The sequence below is a fragment of the Nyctereutes procyonoides genome, unplaced genomic scaffold (assembly GCF_905146905.1).
Source record: "Nyctereutes procyonoides isolate TBG_1078 unplaced genomic scaffold, NYPRO_anot_genome, whole genome shotgun sequence".
Lineage (NCBI taxonomy): Eukaryota > Metazoa > Chordata > Mammalia > Carnivora > Canidae > Nyctereutes > Nyctereutes procyonoides.
In genome coordinates, this window is record NW_026575126.1 from 14141203 (window position 1) to 14162060 (window position 20858).

At 41.7% G+C, this 20858-nt stretch overlaps 1 protein-coding gene across 1 annotated transcript in view; it reads left to right on the forward strand.

The window, feature by feature from the left end:
• Positions 1–20858, forward strand: part of SAMD13 (sterile alpha motif domain containing 13) — a 40846-nt gene that overhangs the window by 17158 nt on the left and 2830 nt on the right. Inside the window, exon 5 of the mRNA XM_055339770.1 lies at positions 6132–6243. Within this exon, the coding sequence (XP_055195745.1) occupies positions 6132–6243 (112 nt within the window). The remainder of the gene's footprint in view (positions 1–6131; positions 6244–20858) is intronic.

Sequence of the window (20858 nt, forward strand, 5' to 3'; positions counted from 1 at the left end):
CTCATCAAGTGTCTGGTTTATAGGAGGCAGATTACAATTAATTAATGATTGGAATAAAAGATTGGGTATATTAGGAACAGAACTTTCAACCAGTACCTTTTAAAAATGGGTAAGGTTCTCATCTTTGGAAGCTGAACTCTGAACAGCATAACCACACTGTGGATTTGGGAAAATCAGGATGTTGCCCAGTTGAATTTCAGTACAAACTTAGAATGGGAAATAAGCCTGGAAAGTTATGTTTGAATCAAATTTCTGAATGCCAAGCTAAAGAATTTGAAATGTACGGAAGGCTTGAAGAATTATTTACTTTTTCAGTGCTTCCATTGCTTGAGTATGCTGCAGCTAAATGCAGTCAACTCTTATTTATCAGAGTATTAAAAAATGAAAAATGTCCTGTCAAGAACCTTTGAATCATCCTTTCTCTTTTTAGGCCAGCCTTTTAGCCAGATCCCTGCTAGTTTGGTTGAAGGGAAAGGAAGAAAGGAGGAGAGATAAAACTAAAGCTCAATTAGTTCCTTCATTATTAGATATGTCATAGGCAAAAAAAAATCAATATTAATTTATTACGATCAGAATTATGTTGCTTTTAGCCAAAGGCTGTTTTAAGATATGGGCAAAGAGTAGTTTAATTTAATTTTGAAAATAAATTACAAAGATTAAGGCAGTACAAAGTTAGAATGCATTTCTGAATGGAAACATAAGTAACATTGAGAATTACTTTTATAAAAGGAGTAATGTGGTAAATATATCACTATAATATTAACTAGTGTCTAAAATAACTTTTGCTCTGAACATTAAAGCAGAAATGCAATTAATGAGTGTAATGGAGTTTTGAAATCTCACATGGATTATATTTATCCACAGTTTCCTTTTGGTCTGATCAATCCTCAGAATCTAGCATATCATGAGTACTAAAAACTATACACGTGCTAGATTCTGAAAAAGGGTTTCAGCTATGTTCCACCTGCCTTCACTAAGGTGTAAAGGGAAAATGGAGACTTATGCTGCTAGCGCTTAAAATTATAATGTACCAATATGAAAAACAATAAAGTCTCTATCTGTATGTATCTGCCAAATTTGTTATTTATTGCATTTTTGTCCCAATGATTGTGTCTCTAGCTCTCTTTAAAAGTGAAGTGATTGTTTAATTAAGGGATAATTATTTCCCGGTGTGAATTATCCATGCATGATATAATTTTTATCAACATACGATGTACTTGACCCATATGCACAGGGACTCAATGGTGACTGGGTTAAATGGAAACATTGGTATGATTAAGTGATGGGATCATAGATAAATTCTGTCTTTCGTTTCCTGCTAAGTTTTTGTAATAAATTAAAATATATACACATATATGTATATATTTTAAAGATCCCATGCCTGGAAAAATATTCATGAATTTATCATCTTTATACATTGTATTTTAAGAAACATTTTGCTATGATGATGGTGAATAATAAATATCAAACGATAATGGAACTTTTATATCTGCCGTCTTATTTCATCTGTGCAAAATTAGCAGCCACAATGGGAACCACCATCTGGGAGGTGTTTTAAACAGTGCCATTTAAATGCCTTCTGGAATTTGACATGCGCAAATTATAAGAAAAGGTTTGGAGAGAATGGTCCATTTAAAAGGGAACAAAGTGTCTCAGTTTGGGCACAACTAGCAGTCCTTTAGGAGATATCTGGCATTCCCAGTGGGGAAGGGTGACACTTAAATCCAACTTCTGTAATGTACTCATAAATTTCATGTAGGCTTGGCACTCCACCCTCTCCAAGTCCCACCTTCATGTTGACCTTGATCTCCAGTTTTCTCTTTAAAACTGTTATCAAGGGGATTCCTGGGTGGCTCAGTGGTTTAGCGCCTGCCTTGGGCCAGGGCGTGATCCTGGAGTCCCGGGATGGAGTCCCACATTGGGCTCCCTGCATGGAGCCTGCTTCTCCCTCTGCCTGTATCTCTGCTTCTCTCTCTCTCTTGTCTCTCAGGAATAAATAAATAAAATCTTAAAAAAAAAAAAAAAAAACCTGTTACCAAAACCACTGGAAGCAGCATAAACAACCTTGAAGTGACAATAGGTGCCTGCATGTCCCTGCCTTTGCAAGCCATCCCCTCTCAAGGCCCAACTTAGGATGTGTTTGGAGCAATAGATGCCCTTCAAAATTGCTGTTGAAGATCCTAAGGTGTCCGAATCAGGCAGGACCTTCTGGGCCCTCCAGTGAGTGAGTCCTCGGTATAGTGTTTGTCAGCTCTCAATTCTAGTATTACTTAGAGTTAGCTGTTATATGTCTGCTTCCCCCACCAGATTGCTAGCTCTCTGAGGGCAGGGACTATGGTTCCTAGCCTTGTAACCCTGTGTCTAGCCATGGACTGAGAAATCAGTAGGCTTAGAGTAAATATTTGTTGCATCAAGGAGTTGAGTGGAAAAGCATCGATTTGGAAGCAAGCATACATGGAATCCAATTCTGGCTTTATCTACTGTGTGGTTTTGGGTGAGTTTCTGAACTTTTCTGAGCCTTAGTTTCCTAAAACAGGTTACCATAGCCAGTTGACGAGTTAGGAGGCTGATGATAGGAAATGTATGAAAAGCGTATTGTAGACTCTATGTACTCTCTGGTTCTTTGTCCATTAACATAACAGAGCTTTGCTTTGCATCAATGCTGCACCTCAGACCTGCGCTAGGTGCAGGAGAGCTGAAGAGATGAAGAGAGACAGGTTTCTCCCCTCGGGATGTGAGTAGTCGAACACTGTGATTGGTCTTCTAAGTTATTTGGGGGATTTTTGTTATCAGGCCTAAACTTAGGGTGGATCACTGAATGCACGGATTGGTTTCATGCCCCTTGTTTCCTCTGCATGGGCCTCCTTACCCTAAATAAGAGAGAGTGCCTGGTTGTCCAGTGCTCCTCTTCTTCTGGGTACACTGTCAGCAGTATTGTAAAGTCTTTGTTCTCTCCCGCATTGCTAATACTCAGGAATATTTCACAATTATGGAAGTGATGATGTCATACCCCCCAGCGGAATAAGAATCAGCAAAGCCTTCCATCCTAAAATTACAATGTAGCATACTTTGTTTTTACAATTAGATAACTATTCTTTATGAGGAAAGGCAGTTAATTGAAGTCAGCCACAGGGAGAGTGAATTCAGATGTTTTCTAGGGCACTGAAAAGTATATCCGATGGGACTCTCTGCTCACTGTGAGAAGTGAGCTGATTAGCAAACCCAAAGATTTGTTAGAACAATCAACTCCTTTCTAAATATTCTTCAAACCTACATTAAGCAAGTGAGGGAGGGAAAGTGGTACTTTTCTTAAAGGGAGTGCCCAGTGTCAAGCTCATGATTGCCTATGTTAATGAGATGATGGAAAAATCCTAGCATTTGGGTAGTTTTTAAAAACCCATTTAACTTTGACTTCAACATACATAGTTAATATTTGGCAGTGTTAGGGTGCAAGCATTTTTCCCCCATGTATATTATCTGTTAAATGGTAGGAAGGTAGGTGTGTGTGTGTGTGTGTGTGTGTGTGTGTCTAGTGAGCATGCATATATATGAGTACATGTGTTCATGGGCATGCAGTGTTTATAGATTCACAATTTCTAAGCACAAAAGGGAAAACACTACTAACTAGTAAGCATTGTTTCTCAATTAAGTATTGTGTTGGTAAATCATTGATCCTATGTGCCATTGATTAAAGGCTCTCTTGTCTTGAGTTAAGACAGAAGTTTGTTATTTAATCAAATATTTTAAGTTCCTACTATGAGAAAAACATTATGCTGAGGATGAGGCAGAGGTGCAGCTAGTCTTGACTTTTGGATGTTTGAAGGTTTTCAGGAATCCTCAAAGTCTGGGCAATTTCATTTCTATTAGAAGTAACATGAATCCTTTCAACTTTCACAGCATGCTGAACTGCCCCCCCCCCGCCCCGCCAAGCTTAGTTCTAGGCCCAATTTTCTTCTCTTCTCCCAAGATTTCACTTACTATCTAAAAATTCTGTCTCCCAAATGTATACCTCCAAACCACTCATCTGCTTTGATCACCAGACTCATGTCCCACATTGAATCTCTGCTTGGATGTAGATGGTACCTAAAATTCAGTGGGTTCAACTAAACCTGGCAGTGCCATCTAAATGAAGTTACCACTATCCATCCAGTTCCATGATACTTCCCTCTCCTTCATTCTCTACATCTAGTCCGCCATTATGTCATGCTGATTTTCTTTGTTAAAATTCTTTTAAATCCACACGCTCCCTCTCCTTGTCCATAGCTACCACTCTAGACTGTATCACCATGATCTTTTGCATGGATGACTGCAGTAGACCACCCCTTCCTCCCCTCTGGCTCATTTCCAATTCTCTTTTTCAAAATGCATATCTGATCAGGTTACCCCCTTTACATAAGACCATTTAGCAAGTTTCATTGCTCATAGACAAAAATCCAGACTCCTCAATGTGGTTTCTAAGACCTTCATGGCCCCTTAGATGTATATATTCCTTTTTTTTTAAAGATTTTATTTAGTTATTCATAGAGACACAGCTAGAGAGAGAGAGGCAGAGACACAGGCAGAGGGAGAAGCAGGCTCCATGCAGGGAGCCTGACGTGGGACTCGATCCCGGGTCTCCAGGATCACACCCTGGACTGCAGGCGGCGCTAAACTGCTGTGCCAATGGGGCTGCCCAGATGTATATATTCCAGATGAAGAGCCTGTAATAATCTTTTCCTGATTTCATACAGTTAACTTCTGGCTGCTTCCTAGACCTTACCCCAAGAGAAACTTCCACCAGAATCCATCCCCTAGCCCCTTAAACTGCCATAGTACAGTATACCTATCCCTCATAGCACTTACCACAATGTGCAGCTGTGCATTTAGTTGTACGATTACTGCTCATTGTCAATCCTCATAGGACTGTAGATCCACAAGAGTAAGGACCATATCTGTTTGCTCACTAGTGTATTCTTAGCAGGAGAGATAGCAAGAGCTTTGTTCTGAAGGATTTCCTAAGCCAAGTTAAGCTATTTGGAATTCATCTTAAAGGCAATGGAAAGCTTTTGATGGATTTTAAGCAGGGGAGCAATGTGATTACATGTACACTCTGGAAGAATCACTTTGGATGAGGTGTAGAGAAACCCAGACAAATACTCCTGAAACAGAACTGAGGCAAAGTCATAGTAATGGTGGGTCCTTGCTCTATTCTACTTTTCCTATCCTTCCTTTCTAAATCCAGTGAGATAGATTATCCGTAGTACCTCTCAGATTCTTGATCATCATCTAGTCATGTGAATATTGGTTGAGTTCCTAAATATATGCTTGACACTAGGAATAATAAAATACTTCAGACCAGATGTATATCCCTAGCCCACATCTTCCACACTAATGGGAAAGACTGTCCAATAAGTAGAATATATAATCCAGCGTGGAAAGTGCTGCAATGAGTTTGAATGATGAGTTCTCAAATGCAGAGGAAGGTATAACTAAAACGGTTCCCTGGTGAGGCCAGAAAATGCCTCACAGAGGAGGTGGCATGGGAACTAGGATGAAGTAGGTAGGAATGGTGGATTGTGTCAAGTAGAGACAAATGAAGGGGCATTGTAAGTGACTGGAACAGTATGTGCAAAGGCCCAGAGCTGTGAAAAAAGCACAGCATATTGGGGAATAGCTTTAGCTCTGTAGATTCACAGCTGTAGAGAGGATGTATGGGGATGGGGAAGGTGGTAGGAGATGGGAAAAGACAGGTACATGGGGGCCATATTGTACAGGGGCCTGGTGTTCTTAATTCAATATGAGTATTATCCTATGAGTTGCCAAGAATCACAGAACCATTCCTAATATCTCTGGGTTAAAAACCAATTCATAAGGGAGTACTTCATATGAAGGGTCTGATGGTTTATTAGGAAAACAGTAAGAGTAAGAACCAGTAAGAGTAATGATGTCCTGAACCCAAGAAACACAGGAATGATTATGGTCCTGAGAGAGGTAAACTGGGATCTGGGCCTCTAAGGGAAGAGAGGGCCATGGTTCTAAGGGAAAAGAGGGCCAGAGCAGGCTGGCCAGGGCCTGCCCCAAGGAGACTGAGTGCTGAGCCAGGCCATACTCTTGCATGCTCTGCCACAAGTGTCTGGGTTTGTGTTTTGCAGTTCCATGGAGAATGGGAGGCCTCCAGATCCTGCAGACTGGGCAGTGATGGATGTCGTCAACTATTTCCGAACAGCAGGATTTGAGGAGCAAGCTAGTGCTTTTCAGGAGCAGGTAAGTCAGTCTAGAGAAACACATGATGAACACAGTTACCTCTTCCCCCCAGCATGCAGAGGGAATGAGGAGGAAGAAGACCAGAGAGCAGTGAGGGATCTGTGAGACTCTGCATGTCCTCCACATCACACTCCAATCATACGGGGAAGGGAAGAAAACTAATGGCTCTTTCCTGAGAGAGGGAAACCCACACCCTGGGATACAGTTACAGCTGCAAGGAGGAGGGCAAAAGCTCATTTACATCTGCATCTTCTGAGAGATAGGACAGCCCTGCCTTCACCACAGACACACTGGAAAGCAGAAACAGAGGAGAAAGGGAAATGAGGAACAGGTCTGACTAGAAACATGCAGCACCATCTGCTACTGGCCCCAGCACCAACCAAGCTAGGAAGCCCCTCCAATTTGAGTTCCAGGTGCTTAGCCAGGTAGGGTGGACAAAGTACAGTCAAATCCTGGTTCTTCTAACTCTGTGTGACCCTGGGCAAGTTACTTTATCTCTCTGAGTCTTGCTTTCACCTCCATAACACGAGGCTATCAATGCCAACTTGATAGGGTGGTGTTGTGAGGATTAAGGGACTTTGTATGTATAGTGCCTGGGCTAGGTCCTGACACAGTATTGATGCCCTCAAAGTGTTAATTCCCTTTCCTCAGGTCCAGGGTTAGTATTGGAAAGAGAGAGGGAGGAGTAGTGGGGTCCCTCTCCATTGTCTAGGGGATTCCTGACTCCTATTTTTTTAGACTGGGCCAGCTCTATAGGGTTGGTGCTCAAGGACCTTCACCATGAGGAAGCAAACTGAGGGAGCATGTTGTGATCCACACCAGACCAGCTCTGTAGGAAAACAGAGATCCTATCTCCCTATCCCAAAGGCTGTAGTTTTCTAAGCATTAAATTTACTTTTCCAGTATTGTAATATAATTGATAGAATTGTAAATTGAAGAATGTATCTGACTGTTTCTCCCATATCAGTTTAGCCATCTCTGATTCTCTTAAACTGGGTTTGGCTAGCAGAGATTTTTAAATTAATTAATTAATTAATTAATTAATACATACATACATAAATAGAGAGAGAGAGAGAGAGAGGGAGAGACATATATATCTCAATCTCTAAACCACCTTCAATATTTTCTTCAAACCTGATCTCTCTTTCTCTCTCCCTCTCTTTATATATATATAGTTGTTGCTGTTGTTTCTTTGGAAAATTTATGGAAATAGCAGCTTAAATCACTTCACACCCACCAGAATAGCTGAAATTAGAAAGATTGATAAATTTAAATGTTTGTGAGAATGTGAAACAAACACATTCTTCTATATTATTGGTGGGGGATGTCAGATACTCACACATCTACCCCATGATCCAGAAGTTTCATTCCTGAGTATTTACCCAAGGGAAATGAAAACATATGTCTGCTAAAGATTTGTACAAAATTATTCTTAGTGGCTTTATTCATAATAGTCCAGACTGGAAGCCCAGTGTCCATCCCTGGGAGAATGTGGTATAGTCACACAATGGAATACCACCCAGTAATACAAAGGAACAAACTAGGGGCATCTTAGTCAGTTCAGCATCTGCCTTTGGCTCAGGTCATGATCCCAGGGCTGGGAGCTCGAGTCCTGTATCAGGCCCCCTGCTTTTCCCTCTGCTACTTCCCCTGCTTGTGCTCTCTGTCTCAAATAAATAAATAAAATCTTTAAACACACACACACACACACATACACAGGAACAAACTAGTAATACATAAAGCAGTTTGATGCATCTCAAAATATCACACTGAGTGAGAGAACCCCTTACACAGGAGTTCAGACTGAACACTTTCTGTCTTAATCCATTTGAACTGCTATAACAAATATTCTATAAACTGGGTGGCTTATAAGCAACAAACATTTATTTCTTACAGTTCCAGAGGCTGGGGATTCCAAGATAAAGAAGACTGCAGACTGGGTGTCTGGTCTGGGTGTCTGGTGAGGGCCTGCCTCCTAGACAGCTGTCTCTTTGCTGTGTCTTCACATGGAGGAAGGGGTGAGAGAGTTCTCTGGGGCTCCTTTCGTAAGGGCACTAATCTGTATAATCACCTCCTAAGACCTCCTAACACCATTACCAATTACCTCTAATACCCCCTGGAGAATACTTTTCAACATACGAATTTTGAGGAGACACTAACATTCAGACCATAGCAGTTTCATTTAGATGAAGGTTGAGAGCAGGAAAATGCATCATAGGTAGTGAGAATTAAAACGGTGGTTGCCTCTGGGTAGGTGGGAGTGGAGGATGGCTGGAAAGCAGCATGAAGGAACTTTCTGGGTGATGATAGCATTCTGTGTCTTGGTGAGGATTTGGGCTATATGTATATGCATCAGTAGATGCACTGCATATGCACTGGTTTATACCGATGTTGCAGATTTGTGTGTTACACAGTCTCTACATTTTAACTCAAAAGAACTATAAAAACTATTAAGCAATTAGTAGTATGCAAATAAACGTGTTTAGGGGAATATACTGATTTATACAACTTATTTTGAAATATCAAAATATGGTTTGGTAATTGGAGGAGGAATGAGTAGAGGGATAGACATGATAAAGCAACTAAGGAAAATGCTAATTGTGGACTCTTCATGGTGGTCATGTGGGTGTTCACTATATGTTCTTACAACTTTATGTTTGAAAATTTTTATAATAAAATCGTGGGGGAAAATAGCTCAGGTTGAAAGGTAAAGGCCTATCAGCTGGAACATATTTTATCTTAGTTTTTAATGGAGTAATATCCATTTGTGTCATTACAATTGAATAATTCTCTTCTAAAATTAAATTTAAATAATATTGTAAAAGGTTAACAACAACAACAAAAAAGGGTTTAGCTGAAAGGTCTCTTGGCCAAATTCCCAGCTTCCCAAAAGCATTTTTCAGATTGGGCTTTTACTCAGACTCCTCTGAGGCAGATGTCCCAGATTGAGGGGAGGGGGTGTCCTTTGGGCCTTCCAGATTCCGTGCAGGACCTCAGAATGGAGCTGGCCAGCTCTGAGCTTGGCCCAGAAGCGGGCCCTTTCTCCCAGGGATGACATCACTCTGGCATTAGAATACTGAGAAGCAAAAGGGAACAAACTTTCTAAAAGCATTTCATTCAGAAGTCCTTTAAGTGGGGAAAGGGCATCATGTTGCTACTGTGCTGAGCCCAACTCAGGAGCCTGAGAAGTGAATTCCCAAGGCACTGGTGTTTTGTAAGCATGGTCTAGAATCTCAAGCTCCTTCATTCTCATGGAAAGATGGTTGGGTGGAGGAGAGAGTTCATCTAAATTATTCCCTGAAAGTGATCCAAATCTTCCCCCTGCTATGTAATTCTCCGTGTCTTTCCTCTTCTCTTTAAAGGAGGTGGAGGAAGGGCAAGAAGGGGCCACTGGTCAGGTTCAGCCTGTTAAGACAAGTAGTCACTGTGATTTCCATGAGGACTAAGGAGCAGGATCCTTTACCATGTTACCCTGCCTCATGCCTTAGAAAGCTTCATGTTTCACCTTCAAGGATCTTCCTGTCAGTAAACCTCAAGTTCACCCTAGATGGGAGGACTGAGACCACCCCCAGCCTAAACATGTGACCCTTCCAGGCACATATTCCAATTCATGGTAGCTGAGAAACAATAAGAAAGACCTGAAATCTCCTCAGGGAAAGCTTTGGCCTGTCATTGGACAGAAGCAGGACAGGGCTGGAGGGTACCCCTACCCCACCTTGGAAAAGGGCAGGTCCAAAAAGGATAGTAGAACTGTCAATGTTGTGGGGAGCTTAGTTTCATGGCCAACCACAGTGGACAGAGTGTTTGTGCCCCACCCTCCAAATTCATATGTTGAAACCCTAACTCCCAATATGATGATACTAACATGAGGGCCTTGGGAGATCAGTCAGATTTAGATGAGGTCGTAAGTGTGGAGCCCTCGTGATGGGACTAGCACCCTGAAAAGAACTTTCTCTGCCATGTGAGCATGCAGCAAGAAGATAGCCACCTGTCAGCCAGAAAGGGCCTCACCAAGAGCCTGACCACACTGGCACTGTGAACTTGGACTTCCCAGCCTCCAGAACTGTCATCAGAACTTACAGCTAAGGGATCCCTGGGTGGCGCAGCGGTTTGGCGCCTGCCTTTGGCCCAGGGCGCGATCCTGGAGACCCGGGATCGAATCCCACGTCGGGCTCCCGGTGCATGGAGCCTGCTTCTCCCTCTGCCTGTGTCTCTGCCTCTCTCTCTCTCTCTCTGTGACTATCATAAATAAATAAAAAACCTTTAAAAAAAAAAAAAAAAAAAAGAACTTACAGCTAAGATAGTGACATTGATGCTAGACATGCCCACCCTTAGCTGGGCGGACTTTCAGGAGAATAGCTGTCTTTGTGGTGTGGTCTCACAGTACAATACTGGATAGTCTGTTGCTGTAGCAACCAGACACAGATGTGGCTTTCTAGTAGCATGCCTCCTTGGAAGATGTCAGGCCACTGAGCGAGGTTTGTCCAAAGGGCAGGAATGTTCCGATGTTCCTCTGGTATGAAACATCTGGTTAAGCTGGGGATCTTTGCATAATCTCCTTTTCTCTGTGCAGGCACACTGCCACATGACAGTGATTTCCAGTAAGTTTCCTTCTGGTGTAATGATCTGTATCAAGTTTTCTTCTGGAAAACCTCTTTTGAGCCTACTGTGTGAGCCACAACAATAAGCCAAAAGAACTGTCGAGAGGGAAGGTTTAAGCCCCTGCCCAGCCCCTTGCCCCACCCTCCATGGCCCAGTGTCAATAGTGTGTGTATTTCAAGTTGTTTTACTCTTCTGGCCAGTGATATCCCTCTTCCTTGGCTGGCTGACCTCGTTAGCATGGTGCTCCAGAGGGTTCACTGGCCAGTAAGAGCAGGAGGCAGTTGGAGTTCTTTCTAAAGGAGACAGTAATGACAACTCTGTCAGTACTCTCTTTCCCATGGGGTGGTGGCTGTTTTCTCAAGTGTCTTCTGGCGGACAGATCTCACATGCTGTGGTGCAGAGCACATGATTCCTAGTTTCTTTTCTCCTGATTGACATTGGTCACTGGAGGATCCTGAAGTGTTTGTCTTTCTAGGACTCCGATTTCTATAAAGTGAATGTTGATTTAGACAGACAAAATATTGCTCAAACTATTGTTTTAATAGTAAAATGTTAGCTTAGAATTGGCCTTCATGAAGTATGCTTGCAATGCACAGCACAGAGCACAAAACTACTTGGGATGATATTTATACACAGTTGAATTTTGGTGACTAGGTGATAAAAAATTGGCACTTCCCCATAGACATGGGTTGCCTGGTTTTCAAGAGTTAAAGATACTTCAGGGATGTTACATTCCTAAAAGCGTTAGTTTTTTTGTTTTTAATTTTTTAAAAGATTGTATTTATTTATTCATGAGAGACACAGAAAGAGAAAGAGGCAGAGACACAGGCAGAGGGAGAAGTAGGCTCCCCATGGGGAGCCCGGTGTGGGACTCAATCACAGGACTCTCGGGATCACACCCTGAGCTGGAGGCAAACGCTCAACCACTGAGCCACTCAGGTGTCCCAAGGGCATTAGTTTTTTAGAGAACCTTTTGGGGGACACCTGGGTGGCTTAGTGGTTGAGCATCTGCCTTTGGCTCAGGGCTTGATCCTGGGATCCAGGATCGAGTCCCACACCCTCTGCCTTTGTCTCTGCCTCTCTGTCTCTGCCTCTCTCTTTGTGTCTCTCATGAATAAATAATCTTTTTAAAAAAGAGAGAGAGAGAGAACCTTGTGATTAACTTCATTCCAAAGCATCTCCAACTTCCTCACAGAACATTTAAGACAAGGCTTATTGTGTCAGCCTCTGAAAGCTAAATGAGCACCATTCTCTGGTGTAAAGCTTCTCTACTGACTATGCTTTTAGTTCCCAGTTAAGGAATGCTGGCAGTCCAGTATAGCACCATCACCCCTCAGACTGGACCCTCATGCAGGTCACAGACAGCTCTGCCCCTCGGAGTGTAGTCACTTCACTTCCATGTCTTCATCTCTCTGATTCACATACTCAGATTATATATGAAGTAGATGGAAGGCAGTGATCTGCCAATCAGTGTCATATAGTTCATATTGTTCAGATTCCTCAAACCTACAAGTGAGTAACGTCAGTGATTTTGATTTACAAAACAATATGTATCACTAGGTAATATGCAATTCATGGTGACTAGTTTTACTCTATTATCTCCTTACTTCCCCAAACTACATATAAGCAGTATTTTACTCTGAAATGCCCAACTGGTTGTTTAAGCCATTCATTTGAAATGCAAAGATTGGCATTTTTTTTCAGATGACTATTTGCTAACTTTCTGAAGCCACTGACTTCACAAATGTGAGTAAAAGTTCTCACTGCTATAAATTGCCAAATAACACTACTTCCAAACGGAGCAGTAAAGTGGGGAGGCCAATCAGAGCAACTCTGAGCCTAGTGGCCTAAGTCATCACCAGATGGATTTCAACTGTACCAATTCTGGTGGGTATTTTTTTTAATTATTTATTTATTTGAGAGAGAGAGAGCACAAGCTGGGAGTGGGGAGCAGTGAGAGAGGGAGAAGCAGACTCTCCACTGAGCAGGGAGCCTCATGTGGGGCTCGATCCCAGGACTCTGAGATCAGAACCTGAACCAAAGGCCAATACTTAACCAACGTGCCCCCCCACCCCCCGGCATCCCTCTGCTAGATATTTCTAATTAGACTCAGGACAAATCCAGGTTTTGGGAGGCCTAAAGCTTTTACAATTTTAAGAGCCCTCTTTGGGGAAAAAAATTCGAAAATATGAATACAAAATTACTAAGGCAAAAGTTAAGCTTCATTAGCTTCATGGTAAATCCAGCTCTGAGTGAGACCAGTTAGAAGCCCACAAACTGGAAATAATTCTTATTACTTTATCAGCATTTTATAATACTAGCTACTGAAAATAGTTAAGGTGCTTTGATATCTGATATTCCTTAATAGCTGAAGATTTCTGAAATGCTTAAAATATTTTATAACATAGTCAGTAAGAGAAGTGGTAACTCAAACTCTGCTAATATGTCCTTCCAGTTTATAAATATTTAGGAAATAGTTAAAAAAGCAAATGGATGATGCTAACAATAAGAAAATAGCTAAGAAAATTGGCTGATAGTGAAAGGACCTTTTGAGTTTTTTATTGAAATAGAGCAGATTTCGATAAACAAATACACAAATCTCAGATGGTTGTTTAAGTCATTTATTTGAAATGAGACCAGTTATAAGACATTATCGCTTAGCCAGGTAACATACATGGTGCTTCTGTGACATATTCACTCATTCAGGTGTTTCAGTAATTGTTGTAGCTCTTTCTAACACTCATTAAAATGAATACAAAACTGTTGAAGTAAATAATGCTCACTATTACAAGTATTGTTTTACTTTAACAAAACTACCAGAAACCATTATACGTATGGGAACCATTTGAAGGAAGCAAAGAATTCCTGGCAGGGGAAGCTCAAATACAAAGGCATGAAGACATGAGAAAATGTGGTTTATCTTGAGAATTCCAAGTGCCTTGGAGTAAGAGGTGTGAAGCAGGGAACATCAAGGGATAAGCCTGAAAGATAAACAGGGGTCCAGAGTACAGATAGTTTCATTTGCCCGGCCAAAAAGAGACTTCACCTGAAAGGCCCTAGGAAACCACAGAAGGATATTAAGTGGGAAGTGAGTGTCAGGATGAGATTTGTGTTTTTGAAAGATCAGTCTTGTGGCAATGTGGAGAGTAGATTGGAGGACAGGGAGATAGAAGATGGGAAAGTTGCTACAATTCTACCGAGGAAAGGAAAAGATGGGTAAGAAAATCTGGGGAAGATGGCCAGAAGAATTCAGTGAATCGTCGTCAATGGAGGTTGAAGATTTGTTTCATCCCTGTTCTCCACCATAACCCAAAACCAATCTCACCGCCCACAGGTGGGGAAGGGAGGGACCTGGGTTACTGCCAAATTTCTAGATTGGGTGGTGTGAGGTAGTGCCATTCACCAGGATGTTTGTGGGAGGTAAGTTGTAAAAGGGATATAATGGCACAGTTTGGGGCACATGGCATTTGAAGACCTGTGGCACATCCAGGTGTGTATATCTAGCAGACAGTTCTGGGGGGAGAGTGAGACTTCAAGGCAGAGATATGAGGTTGTCAGCAGTCATAGGAGGAGTAAGAATGAGAGAGGCATTTAGAAAGGCCTAAAAAAAGGCCAAGGTCAGCACCCTGGGGAATGCCAAGGTTTTAATTGTTGGAAGAAGAAAAGCAACTAGCAAAAGCAACTGAGAAAGAATACTCAGGGAGGTGGGGAGAGAACCAGTAAAGAGAGATTGTACAGAAACCAATGAAGGAGCAAGTTGCAAGAGAAATGAAATGGTTAACAAGGTCAATTACCTCAAAAAGATGAAGCCCCAGTGGGGGCTGAGTGATGGTAGAGTTTCAGTGGAGTTGGGAATGGGGAGGGTGGATGACTGGAAAGTGGAGGACTGTTTGGTCCAAGTTGAGGAATGAGTGGGAGGCAGAAAAGTGGGAGGCAGACAAGCTGGAGGGTCATGTAGGCATGAGGGTTCTTTTCTAAGAGAGGAGACACTCAAACTTATTTACATGCAGGAAAGTAGCCAAAAGAATTAGACAGGTTAAAATGGAATGAAATGAAATTGAGGACAGTTAAATAAAGCAAAACCCCCTGAGGATAAGGAAAAGAATGAGATCAGAGAGTATGGAAGGGCGAGGACATGGAGAAATTGGAAACCTCATGCACTGCTGGTTGGGAATATAAAATGGTGCAGCTGCTGTAGGAAAGTTTAGTTGTTCTTCAAAAAGGTAAGCATAGAATTACCATATGGCTCAACACTTCCCAACAAAGCTTTGAAAAGAGGGACTCAGATAATTGTACACAAATGTTCATCACAGCATTATTCACAATTACCAAAAGGTGGAAACAACGCAAGCATCTATGAACAGATGAATGGATAAACAAAATGTGGTATATACATACGGTGGACTATTACTCACCCAGAAAAAGGAATGAAGTTCTCACATGCGCTACAATGTGGATGAACCTTGAAGACACTACATTAAGTGAAGTAAACCACTTAAATATTGTATGATTCCATTTTTATGAAATATCTAAAATAAGCAACTTCAAAGAAACACAAAATAGATTAGAGATTATCAAGGGTTAGGGGAGGGGGAAGTTACTGCTTAATAGAGTTTCTGTTTGGGGTGATAGAAAAGCAGAAAAAATAGATGGTGGTAATTATTTCACAACATTGTGAATACAATTAATGCCACTAACTTGTATACTTAAAAATAGTTCGTTAAAATGGCCTGTTTTATGTTACATATATTTTAACCATTATAAAATGAAATGCTGGCCATAATGTATATGGTTCAGTTAATTCAGTTGAGTCAATAAAATATTCAACTCTTTTTTTGTTTTGTTTTAAAAAGAATATGAAGGGATTAATTCTGAGCAAGACAGGGATATCTTCCTCTATCCTTCTGGTGCTCTGGGGGCATAGGTGAGGATGTAGCTAAAATTTCCCTTGTCCCCAGGGACATTAAAGGGAATTCCTGACAGTTTCTATTCCCTTTGCCAAACAAGAGGCAAGCTCCTGCACTTGGAGCAGACAGGATGGGGAGAGGTTTAATAAGGAACTAGAGGAGAACGTGAAGGCTAAGAGTGGCCACCAAGGGGGATGGGAGAGGCAGCTGGCAAGGATACGCAGAAGAACTGCTGAGGAATTTTACTGACCCGGCTGAGACTGGCACACGGCTCCTGTGTAGTGTTTCATCTTCACAGCTTGCTTTTCTTCCGCAGATGCACCAGGCATAGGAGTCAGGAAAGCTGGGTTGCTATACTGCTCCTGGATGGGGTGTTTGTGGCATGGGCACAGTGGATGACTAATGTCCTAAGAGAGCAATTTGAGAAGGCATATAAAAGAACGGTTCCCAGGGCCAACCAAGGGGTACAGACTGATACAAAAGAGGAGGCTCCTAACCCTGGAGAAAGTGGAATTGAAATGTGAAAGTGGGTGTAATGAGAGTGAGAAGTGAGAGATAAGATTGGATGTTGGACTTTAAGTGTTGCAAGGGGTAGGACTCTTCTGGTTGATGACATTATTGAAGGTTCTAGAAATGAAGGTAAAGTCGTGGAAATGGCACATTAGAGTGGAGCAATTGCTGTCACAAGTAGATGAAAAGGTGTATAATGGCTTAGTTATAGTAGAAGTTTGTTTCTTATTCATGTAAACAGCCCATGGTAGTCTTGAGAGTGTTTTTCTTACTATAATTCAAGAATCCAGGTTGATGGAGGCTCGGTCATCTTCAGTCAAATCAAGATATCCAGACATTGACATTCAGTTGGCATAAAGAGTAAAGTAATTCTGAGCAAGAGAGGGACATCTTCCTCTATCCTTCTGGTGCTCTGGGCACATAGGTGAGGATGTGCAAGGAGGAGCACATGTAGGTGGTTTTATGGGCTGGGTGCACACAGAAAGAGGTGTACCTCATCTCCTCATGTGTCCTTGGGCAGAACATGGTCACATGGCCACACCAAATTGCAAGGAAGTCTGAGAAATGTGTAGTTGTGTGTCCCAGAAAAAAAGAGCAACCAGCAGCCCTTGCTACATTTGGGCCTCAAAGTCTTCAGTGCTTTTTTTAAAGCATTGCTGTTGTGATGCTGCTACTTAGTTTTGTTCTTAAGTCCAGAGTAAAGTTTCAAAAAGGCTCACTTTATAAAGATAGCTGAAGTGAAAAAGCCTTATCTGACCATACATGGGAAGTCTTTACTTCTAATTCTGTTTCTTGTATCTATTCTAGTGGGGTTTTTTTAATCTAGGCAGACATCTCTGTAACCCAGTTTCCTCATTTGATGAAGTGAGTTTCATTCTTTTTCCTTCATCAGAAATGTGTACGAGATGTTTTTGTAATAGAGCCCCTTTATCACCGACTTTGCACCAGCAGCAAATATTAAATAACGCAGAGATACCCATTAAGTCACTGAAGGCATTAGCCCTCACAATGAGCCAAAATGGATTTTGTGTCGGATTTAAGGGCAAGACCCATTTTGCTTCTGTTACTTTAACAAATGAGGTAAAGACTTCTTTTTGGGCCATGCAGATTTTTTTTTTCTGTAAACATCTCAGTGTTAGATTTTTGAACTAGGTGACATCTTCCTAATATGTATTGTCTACCTCAAATTTTCCACCAATAGGAATGCAAGGCAAGCAGAGCATCAGCTGAGAGTCATTGGCTGATAATGGTGAGCTCATAGTCACTCCCCCCACATTGAGCTGTGGGGAGGTGGGGGTAGGGGGACTGTAGAGGACACCAAAGAGGAATTTCTCCCTCAGAAGAGAGTGTCCCAACAACCATGTGATAAGATTTAAAGGGTCTCAACGTAGACTGGAGTAGTTCACCATCTTCCTTTCCTGGAAGTTCTTCTGAAAATACACTCTATGTCTTAGTAAGGGAAGGTCCTTTAAAGAAACATGGTGAATTACTACAAAGTACTAGGAGTGCCTCAAAATGCCTCCCCCTCTGATATCAAGGCGGCTTACCATCAGTTAGCACTTCGGGTACATCCAGACAAGAACCCAAAAAACAGGGAGGCAGCTGAGGAGAAATTCAAACAAGTAGCAGAAGCCTACGAGGTGTTGTCTGATGCTGAGAAACGTAACAACTATGACAAGTCCAGAGGGAACTGCATCAAAACAGAAAATACAGGCGACTGCAGAGACGAAAAGTGCTTGAAAGAGGAACCACGGTTTGAGAGGCCACACTGCGGCTTTCAAGATGTCTTTGAAGACAAAGACCTCTTCTCAGGCAGTTATTTTCCCACTGATCATGTGGGTAAGGCCAGGAGATTTCACTCCTCCTTCTTTGATGTGATCCCCGTATTGGACACAGGATTTTCCACATTTGTTTCCCCAGGCTCCAGACCAAGTCCCCCTTCCTCTGGGACATTTGTTCCCTTTGTAAGCCGTGGAATGGGAAACTTCAGACTGGTCACCACTTGTAGCCAGATAGTGAATGGCAAGAGAGTTGTGACAAAGAAAGTTCTAGAAAATGTGACAGGGAAGACTGGACTGGAAAAAGACAGCCTATTTCGTCAGATGCCTCCAGGTCATCGGTAAGGAGTCTGTGCTTTGTTCTTTCACGGGGAGACTTGCCCATAAGGCTGGTGAGTCTGGTGCTCATCAAAAACAGGATTGGAGTTGGGGAACGTATTGAACTAGAATGGACAGAAGTCAGCTTAGTCCAAACCTCTCATTTCACAGGGGAAAGAAATAATGAGGCAGATGATACACAAGAAACTAGGAAGCAGCAGAGTTTGGTTCCAGCCCATCTTCTGGTGTTAACTGAGCCCTCTTTCCTCTGCAGTATATCTGAGACAACAGAGGCCACCACAAATACACAACTATGGCCTCCTGGGTTAGTCGCAGGGCCCTACCAACAGAAAGCCATTGACTTCTCCTTGACTTTCCCTGTCCTTCCTTGCTGTTACCCAGTTTCCTCTTTCTTGACAGCCACTCTTTTACTCTTCCTAGTCTGTCTCTCTCTTCTCTTCCCACCTCGTCTTTCTTCCCATACATTTCCAACAGACCGTATCACAATTAGGCTCGGTTGTAAGCACTACCAAGGTGTAGATTGGCTCACAGAGAGAAAGAGCGAAAAGTAAATGGGTGAAGATTCTTTTATATACTTTTTTTTTAACAGCTGGCATTTATTGAGTACTTGGTAGATATCAGGCATTCTACTTCACGTGTGTTATTGCAATAATCCTTTCAAGCAGTGAAGCACAGTAGCTACTTTTCCTCCATCGTATAGATAAGGAAATGAGGCTTAGAGAGTTTAAATAACTTGCCCAGGCCCCACCTGATAAACAATAAAATAATGTCTTACTCCAAAATACATGCCAGTCTACTGAGCTAATACATGTAAGGATCCCACTCATTTATTTTTACATCTAGGGTCTTGCGCTCATTGGAAATTTACACCTATCATCTCTAAACCATCCATGCATGAGTACTTGCTGGAATTTATTAAGTATGCAAAGATTTTTTGCATAAATATTATTGTCCAGTGGGTACTTGGTTACTCTTCCATGAAGACAGAGCAAAGTACAGTTTCGCCGAAACTGACAAATGAGTATCCCTTACCATGGGTATGTAAACACGATCTCAAGATGTGAATTGTCTTTTCCTTTTGGCTTTAATCATGATGTACATGCAAAATCATGGGATTTTTTTAAATGTTTATTTATTTAAATGGTTCTGGTCACACTCCAACCCCTTCATTTATACGAATAAATAGACCAGGGTACAGAGGACTGGTTGTTTGTGGAAAATTACTGATGATGGAGTCGCATCAGACACTCTGTCTTCTAGTTTCCAATCTCATGCTCATTCTAGTATACCATGCTGACTGGCAAAATTTGGATTTCATTTGCATCTCAATCTTTTATAGAAGTTATGTAACAAATGATTTGCTTCCTTAATCAAGGAACTTTTCTGTGTTTGCAATTTTTATGAGACAAATTTTTTATGTAGTCTTTGAGCTTTTTTTAACCTCACCAAATTTTCTGAACTTGAACAGGAATAGGCCTGCATGTCTTTGGCAAAGGGTAGCATTTGGGCAGGGAGCACACTTCCAGAAATGAAGCAGTAGATGGATTTGGAATTGGAACACATCCTGTTCTTGCCACTTTGTAGTCATTGAGAACCTTCTATTTGTCAGGCACTGTGCTAGGTGCCTCACAGGAATGAATCATTTCTAATCTCTAGAAATTATTTCAGGGGCTTATTTCCCTTTTGCAAGTGGGAAGTGAGGCTCAGGAAAGTCAAGTCCTTTCCACAAGGTTACATGATAAGTTGTGGAGAACTGGGGTCAGCCTGCAGTTTGCTTGACCCTGGAAGCTCACATTTCAATCATTCATGTTCCACTGCCATTCATCTGAGCAACTATAGTCATGACCGAAGAGGAAAGTTTCGTTGTATATATGAGTTCTATTCATTTCAAATTTTTAAAATGAGGATTCCCAGATGGAGCTTTCTTCTACCAACCCTAGTGTGAGGTGAACTGCAGTGTGGCTACTGAACAAAGGGAAAATCAAATTGGAGCATGAAACTTGATTTTCCATTTTGTCTTAAATAAAATCCAAATTTCAGCATTTTTCACAGACATACTTGGCTTTTGACAGAAATGCTGAGTTGTAGAAGGACTTTTTTGCCAGCGAAGATTAAAAAAAAAACAAAACTCACTTTCAGTTCTTCAGGGAAGTTTTCTTGTGTAGAAATGAAAGCAGTGTCATCTCTTCCTGATGCCTATTTAAAATATGTAGGAAGTTAAGTATGAGCAAGCCACAACAAAGGGAAGCTGGAAAGCAGGAAGGACTTTGCTGTTGTCTAAAGTGTTCCAAGTGAGTCTATCTTCATCGCAGTCAAACTGAGATAGACGGTGAGTTTTGAAGGGACCTATGATTCAGATTCCTGTGACCTCATAGTGCCTTCAGAACTGCTACCGTGGTCTCCGCATGTTAAAAGCTCCTCTGCCAACTTGCATCTTTAGCAGGTTTCACTGATGGGTGTTTTTGGGCTTACTAGCTGC